Genomic DNA, 24,804 nt, shown 5'->3' on the forward strand with positions numbered 1-24,804 from the left:
AATCACAAGGCAAGAACAAGAGGAAGAATTGCAATCACAGCAACTTGAATTATGTCATAAATACGTCACAAACTGTGACAACATTGCAGTTTCATCTTTACTGTGTTTGTCCTTTGAGAAGAAGGTAGTCCATTCTTCATGGATGTCCAACTCTTATGTAGCTTCCACTCTGAAAAAAGAGATGTACCTCTGCCAAAGTGAGGTTAGGTTTTCCATGTTTCAAATTCCTAATCACACTGCTTCTTTTAATATTCTTTACATTGAACTCTTCATCAATTTTTAGGTTAAGATGTCATAAACTATTTTGAATTTCTTGTTTGAGATTTCTGTAATGTACCAAAAGCATATTTGAACTGCACATGAGGCAGTTGCATACATTAATGTGTTGAAGAAAATGTCAAACTGGGCCACATATTTGGTATAATTTATTTGTTTTTGGTCAGATTTCAAGAGTGATGGATTAACAAGCTTAATTATACTGGAATTTATTTTATTTGTCACAGATCCTTTATCTAATAAAATTTCACCACAAAAAGTCCACCTAGTTATTTATCATCTTCTTGTCAATTGAGGGTATTGTGATAAATGTTGTATTCTTTAGTTTCCCCTTCTTAATTGCTATTGCATTTGAATTTTGCAGAAATCGACATATTGGGTCTGATAATTGGAGTGAGATGAACTATTCTGTTTTTTGCTGTTGATATTTGGAAACAGATGTCTCTGCCAATTATTGTTAGAGGAAATTGCCATCAGAGCCTTAAAGGGTTCATTAATAATTCTAAGAAGTCATTGTTATAATTAGGTTACCATCTAAATTTCTGAAGTTTATCCTTCTTCTAAAAATAAATGCAAAATAATCTTTGTCACAAGGCAGCCTCTGCATGAGAGGAACTATTTCATAAAATTGAAATAATGATATTTGAATTTTGCAAATATAACATTTATTTTATAAGCTGCTTCCTCTCTATTTATATATTTTTATTTTTTCTATGCCTTTACTCTATTTATCTTAAATTTCTGCCCTTATATCTTACTTTCAGCCTGCTACAGATATTGAGGATAAAATAATGGTCCCAGACTTCAAAGAAGAAAACAAGTAAGTACAGTAAATTTTTACACCCCTGACACTAGCTCCCTCTAGGGATCAGTGGTAGAGTATAAGCCTCCAGGTCCCAAGCTCTCGCTTTGAAAACTAGCACAGGTAGTCAGATTTTAGGACGGTGGGAAAGAGAAATCCGATCAAAACTTAATGTCTTAAATGTTTTCATGTAAAATATATCTGGTGACACATTTGCTGCTTGTCCGGCAAGAGAATAAGATTGATCCTTGGCATCCTCCATAAAACTTGTGTAAATTTGGTGGTTAATACATATTTTGAACTAAATGAAATTGGTTCAGTTAAACAATTAGTACTTTTTACATTAACAATATTAAGTGCTTGATGAATTTGTGAAAACAGAGGTGCCAACTATTACGGATTGTCCGTAATGATTACGGATTTCACTTCACAATTACGGCATTACGGTCGAAGGGGAAATTATTATGGAAAAGCAACCTTGTCACGATAAAAATTAATTTCTGCGAAAAAAGGAATCAAGTAAAAAATGTTCAATCTCTTAGAGCATTACTGGTTAACCCTCCTCGTTTCAATGCTTGTATGTTGGCTACTAAACATATTTGGCAGTTATTTCGTCGTCACTTCCTTTCGTTTCTTGTAAGCGTTGTGAAATCACGGCCAGCTACATAGATATACGCTGCTCTCTTAGCTAGAATGAGCGGGAATGACGTATCAAGTCGGCCGTGAGGTAGGCTCTACTCCTTGCTACTCGCTACTCCCTTGCTCTGCTGTTCTCCAGTGCGCGCATTCGGCTCTCTGTCATGTTCGTAGAAAGAATGGTATATATTTTGCGCATTTCAATTCTAATTATCCTAGACGTTGATTCGAAAAGTAGTGATTGGTTTTGTGAAATAAAGCAGAGCAATTGTCAAATTGCATCTTCTTCTAAGAAGACAGCAGTGTTACAGAAATATCAAGATGGTTACACAAAGGAATGGCCATGCTTACTAGCCTCACGTGTTAGTGAAAACCACGTGTTCTGCAGTGTGTGTTCGTGTGATTTCTCTATGGCTCACGGTGGACGAGATGATTGCAGAAGACACATAGAATCCAAGAAACATCACACATACAGTGAATCAAAATTACGAAACCAGTCTGTCGTTCTTCGTAAATAGTTACGAAACTGCGGTGACAAATGCTGAATTATTGTTCACATCATTTCTTTTGGAGCATAATATTCTGTTATCAGTTTCAGACCACGCTGAAAATTTGTTTAGATCAATGTTCCCCGACTCTAAAATATCTCCGAAATATGGTTGTGCAAGAACTAAAACCTCTGCTTTAGTTCAATACACGGCATCTGAGGCAAAAAAGGAATTAAGTGAACTTTTGCAAATAACACCTTTTTCCTTGGCTACTGATTTTAGTACGGATTCAAATGCAGTTAAACTTTATACTATAGTTGTCTCTTTCTTTAATGCTCAGAGAGGTCAAATATCAACTCTTCTATCGTCATTGTTAGAGAGTAGCGACAATACTGGTGAGGGAATTTTCTCTGTTATTAATAGCTAATTGTTTTCTTTAGCCATTCCATGGGAAAATTGCATTTCTTTTTCATCTGACAATGCATACACAATGATAGGGGCAAATAAAGGTGTTGCCCAATTTGTGAAGGACAGACATTCTTCTGTTTATGTCCAGGGTTGTTCATGTCATCTCATACACATCTGTGCACAAAAAGCAGCAGCCCAATTGCCAGTCAATGTAGAGAACTTTTTGGTTCAGTTATATTACTATCTTGATAAGAGTTCTAAAAGACGAAACACGTTGAAAGTTTATCAGGCTGTTTGTGGCACAGAGGGTCACAAGATTTTGAAATATGTTAGTACCCATTGGCTGTCGCTTCTTCAGTCTGTTGATAGAGTTCTTGAGCAGTGGGAAGCTTTGACACTCATGTTTTGTAGTGAGACCCACCATAAAAATGGACCACCAAGCAGTTTGAAACTGTGAAATCTTTCATACAAGACTCACACACAAAACTGTTTTGCTACTTTCTTCAGAGTACACTTCCTGTTTTTAACTGTGTGAATATATTTCTGCAACAAGATGCTCCAGCCATACATCTTCTTAGGAGGAAACTTACTGGTCTTGTAACTGACCTATTGGTCAGATTTGTTCAGCCACGTTCTCTTCAGTCAGAATCTACCTCCCTCTTGAGTATTGAATTCAAGAGGAGGAAATACCAGAAAGCCAATTAGGACTTAGTAATTGGAGCAAAAGCTAGGGCATACTTGAAAGATAATGACTGTGATGAAGAGATGTTTTATAATTCTGTAAGAGAGTTTTAGATGGCATCTTGCAGTTACATTACCAGGAAATTTCCCCTTGATGATGAATTTCTTCATCATGCCAAAGTTGTAGAATCTCTCTCAGAATGAAGGTTTCCTATTCATCTCGTGAATACTTTGTTCGAAGATTCCCAACTTTGGTCAAAGAAAGTGAACATGACAAACTTGAAGAAGAATTTGCAGTTTACTAGTATGATACTTTCCCAGAGTATATTGCACATGGACCTAACATTGATGTGAATTGGGGCAAGATTGCAGAGCTTAAAAATGAAAGTGGACAAATTAAGTATAAAACCTTAAGTAATGTTGTATTTGTAGTACTAAGCGTACCTCATAGTAACTCTCCCACAGAAAGAGTTTTCAGTGTTGTTAGGAAAAATCAGACAGAATTCAGGCCTTCACTAAGTACATCTACACTGGAATCGCTTATGGTTCTGAAGATGAAAATGTCATCTCAGGGGGAAGTATGTTACAAGAAAACCTACACCGAAAAGCAGCTGCTGGGTGCGAAACAAGCTACAAAGAATTTTTTCTCCCAGAACTAATAGGTAATGAGCAAATTTTATTGTGTTATATTATATACTTTAGAATAGATTGCTGTAGGAAAGGGCAAACGGGGTGCTTTGGATTTGACTCTTAAACGTTTTTGGCAGGGGGAGTTAAAAATGGGATTACTGATAACCCACTTTAAAGGTTGGCACCTCTGTGAAAACCTCATGGAATATTACTACACCAAATGATTTTTCGTTAGGTACCTCAGGAACTTCTCGCCATCATCTAGGAATTACACGTAGTACATCACAATCAATTTTTGCTCGTCACATTGAGATTGAAATACTGTGCATCTAGGTTATGCAACTAGTAATTGTATTTATATTAATCATAACCTTACACCTCTAGGAAGGCACGTTTGTAATCAGGATAGGGTGGATAATTCAGGTGTTATAAAATTATACAGAAGGGAGGAGGACAAGTCAATTCATGATTTAAAATGATGGATGATCTAAGTATATACTGTAATAAAATTGAATGTAGTCTATTACCAGGAAGTGAGGGGTCTAAACATTAAGATATTTGAATTCTCTTTTAACGTTTTCAGTAATGAATATTTGAATCTTCGGAATTAATTGATAATTATTGTTGTGTATTTGTTACATGTGATGACCACAAAAAGCTCCAGTATAAAAACTCGTATTAACTTGAAAATCAGGTAGTGAAACATGTAAGATTAATTACTTAACCCTGGAGAGGGAGAATCACAGTCTTTTTGACCTGGTTTCAGATAATTGTTAATAGTTCTTAACACAGTGAGCTGCCAGCTTCCATAACCTCAGTACCTTACATCGGGCTTGTCCACTGTCAGTGTGCATAAACCATTCACCCCTCTCGTTCCTCAGTTTCAGTCTGAGTTCATTGTTTGGCGGACGCGGTCTGAAACTCCTGGCGCGCTGCATGACATGTGCATTTACGAGTTAATTTTATTTTACTTTTTCAGTTAATATAGTAGGAATGGGTCAGTTTTGTTTTATTTTAGTGTTATATAGTACCTCCATATATACTGAAGTCAAAAATATCATGGATAAATATAGGGAAAGAGAAATCGAAATACATTCAGAAAAGTAACATTTGCCAAATATTAGGATTGCCTGTAGGAGGTCAGCCCTCTGCAGCTCCACAAGAACTAGAAGGACCTGGATGTTGCGCCTACTGCATCTGGAAAAAAGAAAACAACAAGACCAGATGCCACGTATGCTAATGGCATGTCTGCAAAGAACACTTGGCAGTGACATGTATTCATTGCGTCAGTGAAAGTCAAGAATCAAGTAAAGACACAGAATAAACATCAGTTGGTTAACATCCAATTTTTTAATTGTTAAAATACCTTTAAAATTATTTACAAGTTGGTTCACAAATATTTACTACTTTTGTAACAATAAGAACAATTTTAGCTAAACTTGTGTTCTAAAACACCAGGTTATTTTTATGCACCCTTTCCAGTGTTAAATATTATATTTGTCAGTCCACTTATTCAATGCATGTTATATACATTTATTTAATACATGATATTCCCCTAGGGAACATCATAAGCTAGAGTGCTTACATAAATATACAACAGATATAAAATCACATTTTAAAATGGTAAGGCACAAGTCATAACAAGACATTTATAATAAACTGGTGAGTTGCAAACACTACAGGGTGTTCCAAGTCATGTTGTGGTCGAATTATTTTGAGAACGCAAAAAAATTAATCAAAGGAAAATGTCCGTAAAATTCTTAACTAAGTCTTGAAGATTGTATAAAAAAAAAAAAAAAGTTTTCCTTGTTCTATGAGAGGTATGAAATATCTCCACATAAAAGATTATCAACCAATCTTTGGGAAGTGCTCCTGGTTAATTCAGTTCAAAGGTGAGATGCTTCTGGATTTGAAGTCTAAATGGGCTGAGGATGATAAAGCAGGTGTTAGAATCTGATACTGTGAAGTCTTCAATGGAATGAAAACCTAAGTTTGAGTAGAGAGATGATTGAATGTAAAATAATGTAAATTGAAATGTTATATAACTTACATCTTCAGTTGTTGGGGCTGATATGAGAATGAGGACTCACCTCTGTTGAGATGTGTAAATGACTGAACTCGAACAAGTTGTTTGTGTATTATGGGAAGAGAGTGGAGGGGAGGTGGGAAGACATATCAGAGGGGGAGGAATGACCCGAGAGTCTCCATGTGTATGTAGTGCTAGGACTTGATGTTTCTTTTTTAATTTTAGCTTTCATTAACTCCTCATATAAGCTGTTAATCTTCTCAGATAGGCCGAAGTTCCCTGTGGGATTGTTCCTTTGGTTCTGATATATGAAAATTTCTTCATACACTATATGTTTCATAACTGCCTTTTATTGATAGTTTTTATGACATTGAGGTCAATGTCCATATTTGTGAATGCATGGATGCAATCTATCATCCAGTCACACACGATAAATCTATTATATTTCTCGGCCCTGAACTAAGTGACAATAAAGCAATGGAAGTTGAATTTCACCCACCGATTAAGAATTTTTCTGATATCCCTTTCAGCAAAACAGGAAAAGCCATTCTAAGCAAAGGACTGTAACATAATTGGCCCTAATCTAACAAACTCAAGATAAAATGAACACAGTTGCAAAAATAGAACAGGCAAAAAAAACTTATGCCTAGATCAACAAGAGGAAATAATGCCTAGATCAACAAGAGGAAATACTCTTTGATGTTACAAATAAATGACATGATATCTTGGTTAGTTCCATTAAAAAAGATGATCCTGTTACAAATAAATGACAGGATATCTTGGTTAGTTCCAATAAAAAAGATGATCCTAAATACACCAACAATAAACAATTGAGAGAACTTACACAGAAAATTGAAGATAAGGACCTCATAGTTACAAAAGCTGATAAAGGCAATTCTACAGTCTTCATGGATAAAACTCAGTATATTGAGAAAACCAAACAATTTTTTTCAGAAAGTAATGTTTCAATAGTTAAGAAGATCCCACCAATGGACTCCCAAAAATTTTAAATAAATTTTGAAAAATAAATTTCTGTTAAACGAACAGGAAACCAAAAATCTAACATGAAGGCAAGACTTCCTACTGCTAGAGCAATGCCCAAGATATCTAAACCTGGAGTGCCCATTGGACCTCTTATAAATGATAGAAATCATCTGACTTATAGTGTCACAGTTTGTTCACAAATTTCTCAAAACACATTTAAAATTAACAAATCTATAAAGAATTGTGTTGAATTCTGTAAAGCTGCCAAAAATCTACAGCTAAATTCCCATCACATAATGCACTCTTTCGATATTAAAAATATGTATCCGAGCATTCCTATAAAGGAAACTATCAATATTATTAAAGATCATTTGGTTCAGTTTAGTAATTTGAGTCTTCAAGAAATAGATGTGTTAGTAGTTTCTTTGGACTTCATCTTGAGCAGCGACTATTTCATGATTAATAAAATATATTGACAAAATTTTCTCCCGATGGGTGACCCAGTATCAGGCAGTTTAGCAGAAATTTATGTTAAGCACATCGAAAAGACTAAAATTATTGACAAAAGAGATGGTTTATACAATTGGTCCATGCATATGGATGACATCTTTGCAATACTAGATGAAAAACTGATAAATGGTCTTAAAATCTTGAATCTTCTTAATTCCATTGACCCAAATTTCAGATTTTCACTCAATTCAGAAGTTGATAACAATTTAAATTATGTAGACCTAAAAATATAGACAATGACCTCAGTATCATGAAAACTTTAAATAAAAGGCAGTTCCTGAGTATAAATAAAGAAATGTTCATATATCTAGACCAAAGGAACAATCCTGTAGGAAGCTTAAACGACCTATCAGAGAAGATTAACATCTTATATCAGGTTTTCACTTTACAAAAAAAGGGATTTACATGATCCTCCTTTTCAATATATGTATAGATATTGCCCCATCTAATATAGATGGTTGTTTTGTATTGAAAAGAAGGATCACATAAATATGTTTTATTTGTAATGTGATAACTGTCGATACGGAATGAGATTTATAACATGCAAATCTTATATCAGGAGTTAATTAAAGTTAAAATTAAGAAGAAACATCAAGCTATAGAGCTGCATATGCTCAGAGACTCGAGTCGTTCCTCTGCCCTTAATACTCCACAGTCTTCCTTCAATACACTGACAACTTGTTCAAGTTCTGTCAGTTACACACCTCAGCAGAGGTGAGTCGTCTTTCTCATGTCGGGCCCAACAACAGAGTATGTAATATTACATTATTTTACATTCAGTCCTCTCTCTACTCGCACATAGACTTTACAGTATCAGATTCTATGGCCTGCTTTATCATCCTCAGCCCGTTTGGACTTCAAATCAATAAGTAACTCACCTTTGACCTGAATCAACAAGGAGCACTTTTTAAAAGATTTGTCAAGAATCATTTATGTCTTGATTTTTCATATGTCTGATGGAAGAAAAGACACAATGGTGTCAGTTTTCACTCAGTAATTTTAACCCTTTTGTTTCAATCTCTCAGTTGGTGGATGTGTGAAGATTGTCAGCCACATTTACCTCACTTTTAAAATAACATGGAAGGCACACCAATAAAGATATCAACATGAAAGTGTGTAAATAGGGCATGTATCACTTTTTATCAAAGCATGTAAGTCATGTCCCTAAAGCAGAAGGGTTCAATTTTTAAAAATAACAAAGAAAGTTACAAGTTGAATATTTTGAAAGTTTTAACTTAATTCTAAGAAATGTTCAGTGCACAAATTTGTGATTGATGTTAGTAGAAATTTCATATCATTGTTTACCAGAATAGTAAATATCAAGATTCTGTGCGCATTAGATCCAAGGATAGATTAAATTGTGTAAAGTGATGTATTGCTGAAAAGAGTTGACTATTTTGTATAAAATACACATTTCCTACTGGAAGTGCTTGATTATTATCATCTTCATCTACACTTTCTGGTTCGGACAAAGAAACATGATCACTTGAAAAATTGTCAAGATATTCAGTGATATAGTCTGCTAAATGAACTCTCTACACCATGTCACATGCAATAAGTAATTAGGCCTAACCAAAATGAACTATATCCGACTAGACTATATCTAAAACTTTGCTTACAATACGCACATAATTACCTAAGAAAATTATTTAAATAGTGAACTACCAAGTAAACTAAGTATAATGCATATGATACTGCTTAATTTCACTATATAATCAGTATCATCAACAAAGACAGAGAGAAAGGCTAGTATGTATGTTGCCAGTCATGACTTAAACAAGACACCAAACTGCAGTGAGCACATTTTGAACTCTAAAAGTATAGATAAATATGGGTAGTCAGCAGTCCCCATCGAGTATAACGTGAGTTAAAATTCTGCTCTAATTCCGTGCAAAATGTTGCTATCAGGCATGTAAATAACGAAATAATAACAAAGGTCGGTAACGATGGAACGTTACCATGTCAGTTTTCAAAGGAACTGTGGGTACTGATAGATCATTACCTTGAAAGAATAAGGGTTAAATTTAGAACCTTAAAGCAAGGGTTCAATTTAGAACCTTAAAGCTTTTTTCTAACCATCTTTAATACTTATTTAAGAATTTTACGGACATTTTTCTTAGATTAATTTCAATGTATTCTCAACGACAATAGGACTTAAGACACCCTGTAGTGTTCACAATTCAACAGTTTATTATAAATATTTTGTTGTAACACAGTGAATTATAACTTGTGACTTACCATTTTAAAATGTTAATTTATATCTGATGTAAAATGAAATGGCATATGTCTTTTAGTGCTAGGAGCGTCCGGGGACATGCTTGGCTCGCCAAGTGCAGGTCTTTCGATTTGACGCCCATACATCATGATGAGAATGAAATGATGATGAAGACGACACATACACTCAGCCCCCATGCCAGAGAAATTAACCAGTGGTAGTTAAAATTACCGACCCTGCCGGGAATCGAACCTGGAACCCCTGTGATCAAAGGCCAGTACACTATCCATTTAGCCATGGAGTTGGACATATCCAATGTAAATTTGTTCAAGCACTCTACTACTATTATTCTACTACTATACTAGATAAATATATATATATACATGCTTTGAGTAGGTGGACTGCTAAATATAATATTTAAGTATTTAATCATAAGTAGTTCATTACTTGATTTTATATTTGTGAAAGATTACAAAATGTACCCATGCTTCACTATGGTATTCTACATTGTATACGGATATCGAAGTAAATTATTGTACATGCAGTGAAGAAGATTTTTTAAATTGCATGTCTCTTAGCATTATCCAGAAACAGCAGGGTGAGGTTCCCATACGTTGTTTCCAAGGTAAAGTGCAAGTTGTGGAGTTGTGATGATAATGGCATGCTCACTTGCCTACTGCCATTCACAATCAAATTGGTAAGTTTACATTTTAATGAAGGAGGCCCCATTACCTACCGTGCAATCACAATCAATTTGGGGAGTTTTCATTAAAATGACCGGCACCCTTTCCTACTTCCACTCAAAATTGTGCTGTGCTGTTATCTTGATAATGACAGGCCCCTTTTCTTAATTACAGTGACATCAAGTTGGTAAGTTTTCATTATAATAGTAGGGCCACAATGCCTAATGCTTGTCACATTTTAAATGGGTAAATTCTTTTATAATGATGAGCACACTTACCCACTCCCAAACACAATTGGTTAGGAGAGTTTTAAAGAAAATTGCATGCTTCCTTGACTTCTGCCAGTCAAATTCCTTGGGACTTGTACCAAAAAATGGTCCCTTAATGGTTAAATAATTAATGGTTGATTACAATGGTAGTCCTTCTTTACTAATGCTAGAAAGGAGTTGGAGAAAGATCCCATTCCTACTGCGAGTCAAAGTCAATGTGGAGAGTAATGATTACAGTAGCAGATGTCCTCCAGCTGAGATTCATACTCAGTCTAAAATATTAAGTATAATGGCAAACACACCCTTTCTACATCGCTACATATTGACTTCAGTGTATATATGTAGATTGACATACGAAGTATATGCATGTTTACAATATTGCAAACCTTCATTTACAGATAACCTGCTGCTAAATGATACATCATATCGACAAATGGATAATACCATAAGATGCCTCATTTAGCGGTCTAAATGGCTTGTCCCAAGATATTTTTTCCTGTCTCATCTATTTATGGGTAAAATTGAGTTAGAAACGTTGAATAGGGCGAAATTTGGGTAAGATTTTCTCACAGTGCATTACTTTTGGGTATTAATGTGACAGCTACAAACATGAATTTGGCTCATGTATGGATTCTGGGTGGACCAAGGTTTGTGTGGAATTAAATGATTCTATCTTTCGTATAACTGATTCGAACTACCAATTATAAGTTTACAAAGAGCAAAATGCAGTTGTAATCGAGAAATAGAGACAAATCTGACATATAAAAAATAGACAAGGGACAAAATGTCATAGGACCAAAGTTGTAGATCACTCATATTGAACTGAGATTGTGCTGTCATTTTTTTATACAACTTAACATACAGCTGCGAAATACCTCAAAATGAAAGTCTGCACCAAAAATTAAATTGCCTCAATTTTTGATATTTTTCGGGGCTAAAAATGAAACATTTAAAGATCATGGAAGCTTTCTGTCGATTACAGGCTAAAACATATAATTTTACCAAATTTCAATATTCCAGCTCATCTGGCAGATAGTGCCTTGATCTTGATTTGGGGGAGAGGGGTTAAAAATGAGGATGTTCTGGAAACTAAAGCTAACAAATATACATGGTCATTATAACACCTGAAATGGATTACTGTATGAAAATTTTGCCAAAATAGTGAACATACAGCCACATGTTGATTACAGTTGTACTTATATAGATAAGGAATCTGCTCTACATACAACACCTTTTGGACTATTTCTGCCAAACTTAGCTTGCAAAACCTACCATTCATGATATCTCCCTTATTGGTCCTCCTATCAAAAGAATGCACATGAGAAAAAAGTTTTGAAATCAATGTCCAACAAGGTTGATTGATTTGCAGTCAGGCTGGTCTTGTATATATCGCAGGAGAGTAAAATCACCGTTTTGGTTCCCTATGAACCCCCAGTCCATTCTGGAATTCTGACATAATATGGACCTAAAACTTATCTTTGAACAAGTGGATGCCAAATATAAAGTTCGGTTGAAATATCTGCAGTAGATTCAAGTTACAAGAAATTTGCTTTACGTGCACCCGCTCTTGAGTTAAGTCACTTGGGACGTGTATCGAAAAATGGTCCCTTAATGATATCTCCCTTATTAATCCTCATATTCAAATGATGCATATCAGAAGAAAGGTTTAGAAATTGATTTCCATTAAGGCAGGTAGATTTCCATTAAGTTAGGTTGTATATATTCGGTGGGAGTGTAAAATTACAGTATCAATTTCACATGAACCCCCCAGTCAGTTCAGGGATTTAGAAACAATTTTGGTCCTAAAACCTACCCAAGGACAGGTGGAGTCTAAATATGAAGTTTGGTAGAAATATACTCAGTAGTTTTCAAGTTATAGACAAACAGAGAAACAAACAGAGAGCTGAGCTGAGTGGCTCAGACATTTGAGGTGTTGGCTTTCTGACCCCAACTTGGCAGATTCGATCGTGGCTTAGTCCGGTGGTATTTGAATGTGCTCAAATATATCGGCCTCATCTCAGTAGATATTCTGGCACTTAAAAGAACTCTTGCAGCACTAAATTCTGGCACCTCAGCGTCTCCTAAAACGGTAAACGTAGATAGTGGGACGTAAAGCAAATAACATTATTATTATTAGAAAACAGGTAAATAAACATACGAACAGACACCAAAGCTAAAAGATTTGCAGATGGTCATTATTACACCTAAAACGGGTAACTCTTAGGAAATTTTGTGAAAATAGTCAATGTACAGGCACACAGTCATTACAGTTTTATTTATATAGATAGAAATGGGAAGTTGGAGCTGAGGCATCAATTGCATTAAGAAATTATTTGAATTGTAACAAAATTAATTAAGTGACAAGAAGGTATGGAGCCTGCAAGGGGTTCCTTTAACTTTGGTAAAAGGTAGAAGTCACAAGGACTCATGCCAGGTGAGGTCGGACAGTTTTCCAAGACCTTCCAGTCCCACCGCTGCAATAAGAACTTCACATTGTTTGCGACATGATGAGCGTCATCATGCAACATGATAGGGTGATAGTCACGTAATAAACATTGTCATTTATGCCTCATTGCCGGATACAGGTGTTGCTCCAGATATCGGCAATAGTAGTCACTGTTGACGGTTAGTCCCTCAGGCACAGCATGCGTAAAAATAATGCCCTCATAGTTGTATGCCACTATCAGCATAAGCTTCACCGACTGGGTTCCTGTCAAAATTTCTCTGGTCTTCGGTGAACTTGGGTGACACTATTCATTCGATTGACACTTTTATTCAGGCTTGTAGGCTTGTAACCACGTCTCATCAATGGTGACAATATGCTGCAGAAATGCACCTCTTTCATGCGGTATCCCTCCAGGGGGATGCCAATCATTGAATCTTGGTATGTGTTACACAGTATGTGCTACACCATTTGATGACAGACCAATCTCTGTGGATGATTCCAAGATAGTCCATTGATGGTCTATGATGAAAGACCACTCACAGTGTCAATATGATCTTGAGGAATGGATAGCCAATGTGTGCGGAGCAAATCCACAATCTTATTCCGAGCCGCACGAAACGCCTTGATCCATTGTGTAACCATCCTTTACGGTAGGGGCATTTTTACCGCAGGTTTGACATAAACTTCGATAACATTCTGATGCATTTTATCATGTGTAGTCTCAATATTAGTCTACGAATGCTGATCACCTCTTGAAAATATGCTTTAGTGTGATGAAATCGACATTCTTCACTTCAGCACCACACAGCAACACCACTCCCTATTGGATGTCCATCATATGCAAATTTCATAAACAGACCGATAGGGATGTTCCAGCCATTCAGTAATATAAAATAAAATAGTTGTTTGAACACAATTTGTGCAGTGTTGATTATGTGGAATATCCATATCAGTCTGTTATTAAAATGCCTGATCTCTGCAAGTGTCTGAACGATGTTACGACTACTTTACTTACATCCCTCATATTATAATTGTGCGTGACTAATATTCCATCAATTAGAGGTCCGAGCAATGTAGAGGTTGAAGGAACATTGCTCATTTTCATGTCACTACATAACTTGCTGTCTTTGAACATCATGGTTAATACAATTCAACAACTTTGAATTTATTAATGACTGATTTTGCTGATTTAATGTCTGGTACTAGAGAATAATTCTCATTGGTACCAGAGGATGCTCATCTTTCATTACATATTGAAAAATGAACCTCTGATATTCGTGCTGGAAAGAAAACTTATTCTTCAGTTTATGTCTACAATTTGAAAACAAATTTTGCTACTATGTATGGAATGTTAAACGGCTTCAAATGGGAGAAATTTTTCAGTTTATTTAATACTGGCACAGCACTTCTATGAACAAATAAACTTCTTATTGGAGCTTACTGTTTTGTTACAAATTTGAACCAAATGCATTCATTTCCTTGTTTTTTAATTCAAGTGTTGTTAATATTATAAATTTAAAGACAGAAAGTTTGGAAAGAATCAGCTCATCCATATTTTGCTAAGAAAATCATATCAAGATAAGAAAATTAGGTAAATAGTTGATCGACATGGCATATAAATACTACATCAAACATGTGGAGGAACTTCTGAATAAAAATTCTAAACCATTTTGGAGTTTCATTAGAAACGAGAAGGCAAATGTTGGATCATCCTTTCAGAACATGAAGTTGGAAAATACTGCAATATCCACTAATGAAGATATTTTGGATAGATTTGCTGATTATTTTCGGTCTGTAATATCATGAATTAATTCAAATATTGGCTCTATAGCTGATGCGGTGCAAGCCCTACTGTGCTTGCTGAAATATTATCCAGTTACATATTTGTTGATCATGACAGAAATTACAAAAATAAAAGCTGAGAATGCTATTCACAAACTAAAACACAAGAAATATAGTGGACCAGGTGGCATACTTCAATATTTAATTAATGGGATTTGGATGTTCAGGAAATTTATTTATTCCCCATCTTCTCTTTTAGCTATTTGTTGAATTTACATTTGAATTGGATGATTCTTAGCCTAATTAGCCTGAATAATTTACCATTTTTTATTGTTTTAATCAAATTTAAGTCATTTTTCTTGTTTATGATGTTTAGTTCATATTTTGTGCAGAAAAGTATATTGCAATTTAAATATGATGTCCGATGTTGCATGTGCAAATGTGTTTGTGTCATTGTTTATTTATTGATGTATTTAATTATTTGACTTGAGCATAGGGGAAGAATGGGCTTGTTGCCCTCTCTTATACTTAACCAGGTAAGTTAAAAGATAATTCATAAATATGAAAGAAATGCACTCTCCTATTATAAAATCAAAGATAACTAAATAATGGATTCTGAGAACATATAACGAATAAAGAAAGCAAAGCTCAGCAAATGAAATAAAATCTAATCCTGAACATAAAAGTAAAAAAGAAAGGGGAAAGAAGTAATAATGACAATATAGTAACATACAAACTGAAAAATGTAACCAATGCATAAACAAAACCCAATACATAATAAAGTAACACAAATGGAATTTTAATTAAAATTCCTGTATTCTTTCAAATGTGCGTTACGTATTAGGGATAATCATTCCTCAACTGGGTATGTTCTTGAAAATGAAGGAAACGTGTTTTAACCTCCACATTGGCTGAGAATCAACATAATAGCAAGGTGGCGTTTGTGTTGCATATTTGATTGTAAATTTTGTTTTTGCTGTATTTTGATCATTATTTGCTGCCCTATTTGTCCTTGTCTTTGTTGATTTTCTGGTATTTCATGCTTCAACTTGCACATGAATATGCAGACATGACGTTACGAGTGTAAGTCATGAGGTCTTACCTACCATGGTTGTTCTATCAGTATATTTGTTACAATTAGTGTTTGAGACAGACTGAAAAGCCTGCAAGTTACAGAATTATGTGAAAACTGGAAAATATAGCTTACTTATTAACAAATCATACATATCTACATGTATTTGTATGTGTGGCAAATTATTCTGGTACCTTGTGGGTAACACGTTGCATTTAAGAAATCTGTACTAATACATAAAGAGAGACTGTAAGATTGTTTATTTGTAAACTGAACACATGATGAATCTCAAAAATTACTGAAGTAGTTTTGAAACTTCTTTCTCCAATTGACCAATAAATTATTCCGTGTAATGTATGCTACGTATCATTCTGGAGTATCGAGGGGTTCCCTTGACAACCGTTATTTGGGCCCTTTCGAATGTCAGCATATGTTAATGTATGTGAAATATCGAATTTGTCATACAAGGATGAGACAAAGCTCACTTTAAACATCAAGATGCGAAGAGGAAAACAAGGTTAGGTCCTACGGGACACCAATAACCACATTCTAAGGGCCTAAATGTAACCGTTGTTTGAGATATTATCACCACATTCCCTGCAGGGGCGTGTCAAAATAGCACTAACATAAGAAGGTACGGAAATAAAGGAGGAGTATTGGATACGAAATGACCAACCGTACCCATGATGCTGTTAAATCAAGGGTTCTAGAAAACAGGTGTGAGTGTATGAAAGACCAAGGAGAGGTTGCTTAAACATTTTAAACTCATAGCTAGCATTAATCTGTGAATATGTTGCCTTACTATTTGGCTGTTTAGCAAAAGTAAATGTGAAGTCTAAATGATTTGTAATATTGAACAATGAAGCACACCGAGTGTACTGGAAATTCAGTTTGCTAGAAATACATTTATATGAATTTTCTTCGAATCTCGAATAGTTCACGTGAAAAAATATTTTGCTGTATTTTTGGCACATGCTTTATCCTGGTCTCTTTTTATTGTTCTCTTTCACATTGAAAGTACTTGATGATGCTGCTGCTCAAATATGGCCAGTATACAAATGGAACCATTGGTTTACATACAGGCTAATTACTATGAGTGTGTCTTAGAGTGGTCCTGTAGGTAAATAAAATTTGAAGCAAGTTAGAGATAAATGTACATTCAGTAGCCTTAAAATGTGAAAATCTTGCCTAAATGGTTTGTCCTGTTACATAATGGCGTCAGCCAAGTGTAATCAATTATATTTCCTAGATAGAAGTTTCTTCATAATTCTAAAAGAAAAAGATGCTTTTCTGTGTTTTACTCTCATATTATATCTTAACCGAGCCATGTAACAAAAGAAAATGTGAAGCATGCCATAGGAAAATGTGTGCATGGGACTCTTTAACCCTAGAACACTAACCCTTCGTAAATTTTACGACGGTAGGTAGCAGAACGGTATAGGTTATTGCCTTCCGCACATGCGTGCCTACCGCCATTTTGTGTAGCTGAATTTTTCGAGCAGTTATTGACTGTGGCAAGTGCGATTGTTGATATCTTTGCTCATTCTTGTAATAATTGGGTGGGTGTCGTCATATTGACGAACGGCTAGTGATAGTGTGAACTGATAAGTATGTGTCTTCATGCCTTTTTTTTTACATTCATACTTATTTTATTTATTTTCTTGGTAGTTTTGGTTTCTTTGCGATGTAAATAACCCACATTCTTAATTTTAAGGGTTTATTTGAATATGTTGTGTTATAAAATTCATTTCTTATAAAACGTGTTCATTTAATATTTTGTGTGTGTCAAGTTTTTTATATTTAATAAATAATCGCATAAAATGATTTAATATCCACCTATTTTGATTCATGTTAAGTTTACGACACTATAGGAACTCTAAATAACCAAAATTTTGTCAAATATAAGCTGTTGCATAGAAAATATAAGAATTAAATTTGGAATAGTCAAATTTACGAAGGGTTAGTAATAATGTGTGGCGAAATAGGGTTAGTGTTCTAGGGCTAAAGTTAATCAGCAGCCTGAATGGTTAATCCTGTTAAACAATTGAACCATGCCTAGTGGCATGTTCATAAATGTGACCTTTTTCAAATATATAAATGGCTTCCTATGGCCTCAAATCGAATAACTTATGCGTTTCTGATGAAGTAGTAGAGAGGGCTTCACTATCTGATATAAACACGGAAGATCGTTCCTTTTGCGAGACGAGGAGTATTACCTCTTTAAGGGAATCTTTGCTTTCTTTATGGAAGATTAATTAACAATGAAGCCCTCACTGAGCAGAGCTGCATTCCTATCTTATAAATGCGTGTTTAATATATTCAAACCGAGCTCATACTACATGCATCTTAAGATTTTGATTATTCATATTGGAGGTGCGTTAATTTTTGTTTCTTTGTAGTACTATTCACCCCATTGAATATAGCTGATTAATGTGTGTCTTCCGCCGCATGCAGCACGAATGTTTGTGACTATACCATGTTAGTAACTGGGTCTCAAAATTTGGTTCTATTTATGTGCACTGCATCGTGTGGTCTTTCTCCATCATATATGTGTATACTCTCCGTGTCGACCGGAAGCTTCATTCTCGTCGTACGAGGCGTATGACATGATGGTTATGAGCACGGGATCCCTCCGACCCCTTTGTATTATTGTTTGCATCGTGCACACTGCTGTCTGGTGAATGCGAGACCTGTAGTTCGTGACCAGGTGAGTCACCCTATATGAATTGTTGCTCTGCTTTATTAATTGGAGCTACCGCTCCTATTGCCTGCCGTGCTGGCATGTGTGTGTGAAGCTGGGTGCGTGTGTGTGAGTGAGGGGAGGGGAAAGACGATGTATCGGTCAGTTGTATTTTCGTTTATGATTTTGTTTTTGTTCCTTTTGTTTGTTCTGGGTACAGTACTGCTTATTCTATCTTGGTCTCTGTCTCGGGCGCTTGCTTGGCCGTGAGGCAGCCATGATTGTTTACTTTTATTCAGTTGGGCTATGCAGATGCCTTTGTTTTCTCCTTTTGATTTATTCACTTCTTTGGTCCAGAGACGTTTCTCTCTCTAGCGTGTTATTATCTAACGTTTTTTTTTACCTTTTTCCCCCTCCATTATGCATGGAGCTTTTTTTTTTGTGTGCTATGACTATTGTTGTTGTGTTGATAATGAGTGCAATGAGGGATATGTTGTTAATGAAGTAAATCTCGTAAAAAGAACGACCTAGTTGGGCGTGTGAGCTGTATAATTACCTGCACATGATGTAATCTGGTAATATGTGTGGGGGCAAGCTTGTGGTAATATTTTATTTCTATCCTGGAGCGTAAAAACGCCGCATTCACGCTATAATGTTCAGATATCCATTGAACGAGGTATGCTTATGATACAATATTTTGCCCTTTTTTATTTATTAACATCACAATTTACCTTTCTGCTTCAATCTTATTTTATCAATAAACCTCCATTTAAATTTTATTTTGATTTTATTGCTGTACTTGTAGACTGATATCCTTATTAATCAATAATGAGGATCGTTTCCAGCTCATGGCGTTTCTCTGCTGGCCTTTTCTAGTCGCGTTTCACGCCTCGTTTTTCCCTACGTGCGCATGATTCTACGTCTTAGAAATCGCTAGGGAAGGGGTGAGTTGCACGATGAAGGAGAGCAGATGTACTTATAATTCAATTTACCAGAAGAAAGTTTATATAAATTTTCTTCGTAACTCTAATAATGTATACAGTACCTATCTATACTAATACACAGAGAGAGATTGTGAGTTTGGTTGTACGTAGTATACCATCCCTCTCTTGGCAATAACCACAATGGAGATTGTCTTGCAAGAGGGGGATAGCGTTTGGCAGAAATTTATGACGGTGTTGGAGAGAAATAATAACGAACTCGACTGGAACAGACAGAAAACAGTCTGAAACTGAACCCGCGTCTCGTATCATAAACCTGACTGTACCAATTAAAAGTAATTGGAAACATGTTTATTCAAAGGGAGAAAATAAATTAGGGATATATACCGGGTGGTCCACCAGCCCTTTATGATCCAGTTTTATGCATTCCTTCACATTCACTTCAATTCTGAAAGGCATCATTCCCTCTTCCTAAATCGGGGTAATATAACGAGATGTATGTTTATGGGCTAGAAGACAGCAGGAATCGTGAGCGCTACTATTAATTCATTATGGGTACCTCGAATGAACACGTAAAAACGAGTACAGACCAGCAAAACACGTACTTTAAACAGGAGGTGGACGGACACACCAGGTGCATGGTACTGTATAGGCTGGGAAGTGGGCGCCGTTGGTCAGGTGTCGCAGTAGCTCAAATGGCAAGCGGGCGGGGAGGTATGTGATACTGGACAGTGCTCGAGGTAGGAGGTTCGAATCCCACATAAGAATTTTTTACCAGCCAGTTGCCTGGTATGTGGTAAAGTCGCATATTTGATAGCTTCCAAGGACTGGTTTGTGTATTTCATCCTGTAAAAGACCTATGTATCGTGCATAGGTTATGGTGCTGGGTTAGACGAAGATGAGGTCATGATGGACTGTGGCCAGTTACCTACGTCGTACATGTTTCATGCTTCCTAGCCCACAAATAGTGCAAAGTATGCCCCATTGGAACGATAACAGCATGCGATGGCAGGCCAGTGACGGGTATGTGGATATGTTACTTATCTGTGGTAGGGACCGATGACCTCCGATGTTAGGCCCCTTAAAACAACAATCATCATCATCACTTATCTGTGGAGAAGTTGAACAGAATGCAAATCGGGCACAACGTATGTACCAAGAACGCTACCGGATAGACGACAACCGAGGGGCATGACATTTTGGAATGAGAAAAGACGCCTGCGGGATACTGCATCCCTGGAAAGGACACGACCTTTTGGAGGTCATCCCGTGACGTCTGTTGACAATGAAGAGGTCGTATTTGACGCTGTCCGACATAACCGTCGTACTCGCACACGGGCCTCTGCACAGGAGACGAACATCAGCCCAGCGTCTGTTAGGCGGATATTGCATATCCACCGGTTTAACCCGTACCATCTGCACTTACACCAGGAACTCCATGGTCATGATTTCGATGCTCGGGTGGCGTTCTGTCAATGGATCCTACAGCAAGTGGACACTGATCCTGCTTTTCTAGCGGCCCTCTTATTTACTGATGAAGCATGATTCCACAACAAAGAACCGTTAATCGCCATAATATGCATTACTGGAGTGTGGATAATCCGTATTGGGTGCGGCAGACAACCTTTCGGGTACAGTGGGGCGTGAATGTGTGGTGTGGAATCATGGATGATCACCTCATCGGTCCCCATTTTTCAGGGCCATCAGACCAGCCAACGCTATCTGCAGTTACTCCAAGATGAACTACCGCCGTTTCCGGAACATGTGCCACTCCTTGGCCGCTGCAGAATGTGGTTTGAACATGACAGGGCTCCACGGCACCGCATGCGACGTATCCTGATAAATGGATAGGAAGGGAAGGACCTGCCACCTGGCCCGCCAGATCTCCCAATCTTACGCCCCTAAATTTTTTCTGTGGGTCCATGTAAAAACTGGTGTATGTACAGGAACCGGCCAGTCCTTGTCACCTTAGACAGCTCATCACCGAGGCATGCCGATCCGTTTCGCCAGAGATGTTGCAATAGGCCAGACGGTCCTTACAGCATCTCGCGCAGCTCTCTATCGACCACGGAGGTCGTCAGTTCGAGCAGGTGCTGCGTTGAACGACGTGGGTAACTGAAATCCTGCCACTTGTTTCTTAGCGTCTATTAACCCAACTCCATACCAACGGCCCTTTTCTGGGCCAAATAAATCAGTCTGTGAAGAATACCGCTGTAAAGTATACATCACTGCCACATCCCAGGCAGCTGGCTTAAAATTACTTGCATGGGACTCGAACCTTCTAACCCTCGAGCACCGCCAACTATCACACATCCTACCGCGCGCTAGCCATGTGAGTTACTGCGACACTTGACTTACAGTGCCCACTTCCCTGTCTATACTGGCCACAGACCCTCATCTCCACACCGAGCTCGATAGCTGCAGTCGCTTAAGTGCGGCTAGTATCCAGTATTCGGGAGATAGTAGGTTCGAACTCCACCGTCGGTAGCCCTGAAAATGGTTTTATGTGGTTTCCCATTTTCACACCAGGCAAATGCTGGGGCTGTACCTTAATTAAGGCCACGGCCGCTTCCTTCCCACTCCTAGCCCTTTCCTGTTCCACCGTCGCCATAAGACCTATCTGTGTCAGTGCGACGTAAAGCAGCAAGCAAAAAAAAATCATCTCCACATTCCCGTCCAACTCAGCACCATAACCAATGCAACGATACATATGGCCTTTTACAGGGTCAAATAAACAAATCAGTCCTTGGAAACTATCAAATATGCAACCTTAACCCATCCCAGGCAACCGGCTGTTAAAAGTTCTCTTATGTGGTATTCGAACCTCCTACCTCGAGCACTGTCAACTATCACATATCCTACCGCGCGCTTTCTGTGTGAGTTACTGCGACACTTGACCTACGGCGCCCACTTCCCAGCCTATACAGTACCGTGCTCCTGGTCTGTGCGTCTCCGTGTTCTCCGTATCTGTACTGGTTTTACGGGTTCTTTGGAGGTGCCCGTAATGAATTAATAGTAGCGCTCACGATTTCTGCTGTCTTCTAGCGTGGAAACACACATCTCGCTATATTACCCCAATTTAGGGAGAGGGACCGATGTCCTTCAGAATTGTAGTAGATGTGCAGGGATGCGTAATACTTGATCGCAAGGGGGTGGGGGACCACCTGTTATATAGGTCTCGAAATAAAGGCGAGATCAAAGAGCAAATGGTTAATGGTTACAATCACTTACATGTACAATTTTAGAGCAATCATAGTCACCAATGTGTCTTCGAGCGATTCCAAATGAATACATTTGCTCCCGAACTTCCTATGTTCTTTAGTAGTATAATTGGATGGTTCGGCCGCCGCCTTCTCCTCCCGCGGCGCGGGAAATTTGAATTCTGGCGGGAAATTTGAATTTTTGGCGGGAGATTTGAATGTTGGCGCGAGATTTGAATTTGTAAACAAAGCCACGTGCTTTTTGACAGCTGTCATCGACAACAACGCATCGCTAACCTCACTGCTGCCATCTTGACGGGCCTAAACCTCAGTAGTGCCAACTAACCTAACTAGCGCGAGGTAAACAAAGCCACGTGTTTCTTGACAGCCACGTGCTTTTTGACAGACAACAACGCATCGCTAACCTCAGTACTGCCATCTTGACGGACCTAAACCCCAGTAGTGCCAACTTAACCTAACTAGTGCGAGGTAAACAAAGCCACGTGTTTTTTAACAGCCACGTGCTTTTTTGACAGCTGTCATCCGCCATCTTCAAACTACAGAGCACTGTGCTGCCCTCTTTAGATGTAAATTCGTCACCTGTCATCCGCAGTGCTGCCATCTTGGCGGGTCTAAACCTTAGTGCTACCAACTTAACCTAACTAGCGCGAGGTAAACAAATCCACGTGCAGCTGTCATCCGCCATCTTTAATCACAGTGCTGCCCTCTTTGTGGTGGCGGATAATTTGAAAAATGCATTTTGATAGCAGCCATCTTTGAGCACCGTGCTGCCCTCTTTGTGGTGGCGGTAAATTCCACGTGCTTTTCAAACCTATATGCTTTTCTGACAGCTGTCATCCGCCATCTTTAATCCAGAGAGAACAGTGCTGCCCGGTGGCGGCAAATTCCACGTGCTCTTGTTTGGAAACAAAGCCATGTGCAGCTGTCAACCGCCATCTTTAACCACCGTGCTGCCCTCTTTAGCTACTTACCTTTGACAGTTGTCATCCGCCATCTTTAATCTAGAGAGAACAGTGCTGCCCTCTATGTGGTGGCGGCAAATTCCACGTGCTCTTGTTTGGAAACAAATCAACATGCATTTTTTTGACAGCTGTCAACCGCCATCTTTAATCACCGTGCTGCCCTCTTTGGCTACTTACCTTTGACAGTTGTCATCCGCCATCTTTAATCTAGAGAGAACAGTGCTGCCCTCTATGTGGTGGCGGCAAATTCCACGTGCTCTTGTTTGGAAACAAATCAACTTGCTTTTTTTGACAGCTGTCAACCGCCATCTTTAATCACCATGCTGCCCTCTTTAGCTACTTACGTCATCCGCCATCTTTAATCCAGAGAGAACAGTACTGCCCTCTATGTGGTGGCGGCAAATTCCACGTGCTCTTGTTTGGAAACAAATCAACATGCTTTTTTTTGACAGCTGTCATCCGCCATCTTTAATCCAGAGAGAACAGTACTGCCCTCTATGTGGTGGCGGCAAATTCTACGTGCTCTTGTTTGGCACTGCATTGCAATCAAACACTGTTTAGAAAAAAAATCTCTTCTCAACATGAGCTAGACAATAACATACTTACGAATATGCTCAACACCTTCTTTCTTGCTTTTCTTCTTTGTGTAATAAACAAAAACTCTATCTTGCAAATAAGGAGCGGGTGGAAGGTAATACCTAACCTAAAATAAAAGAATATCCCAATTCTACATTATTTATTTACATCTTGTATGTACAAGTTTTATCTCGAATCATTTTACCCTAGTGATGTTTGCGTACTTCTCGATGCAATTCTTGAATGTACAAGTTTAAACTTGCCGTACTACTCTCTCAGCGTACCTCTCCCTACAATATGTACAGTGAATTGTGATGTAAGACAGCGTAACGTAAGTACACACCTCTAGCATAATGTTTACATCTGCTTTATGTAAAGTAGTACCTATCAATACTACTATGCCCCCAGGCTAGCGTGTTGGTAGAATTTGGGATGACAAACCGTTTGCAATCATCACAATTAAGGGCTACCTTACTAATTAAATGAGTGTACAACTGGTGCTTCTTGCTTCTAATG

General features: G+C 37.6%; 1 protein-coding gene across 2 annotated transcripts in view; it reads left to right on the forward strand.

The window, feature by feature from the left end:
* Positions 1-24,804, forward strand: part of LOC136874708 (uncharacterized) — a 100,009-nt gene that overhangs the window by 35,655 nt on the left and 39,550 nt on the right. For both annotated transcript variants that reach the window (XM_068227753.1, XM_067148358.1), the window contains exon 5: positions 1,041-1,096. In XM_068227753.1, the coding sequence (XP_068083854.1) occupies positions 1,041-1,096 (56 nt within the window). The remainder of the gene's footprint in view (positions 1-1,040; positions 1,097-24,804) is intronic.

This window comes from Anabrus simplex, chromosome 5, assembly GCF_040414725.1.
Source record: "Anabrus simplex isolate iqAnaSimp1 chromosome 5, ASM4041472v1, whole genome shotgun sequence".
NCBI classification, from domain to species: Eukaryota; Metazoa; Arthropoda; class Insecta; order Orthoptera; family Tettigoniidae; genus Anabrus; species Anabrus simplex.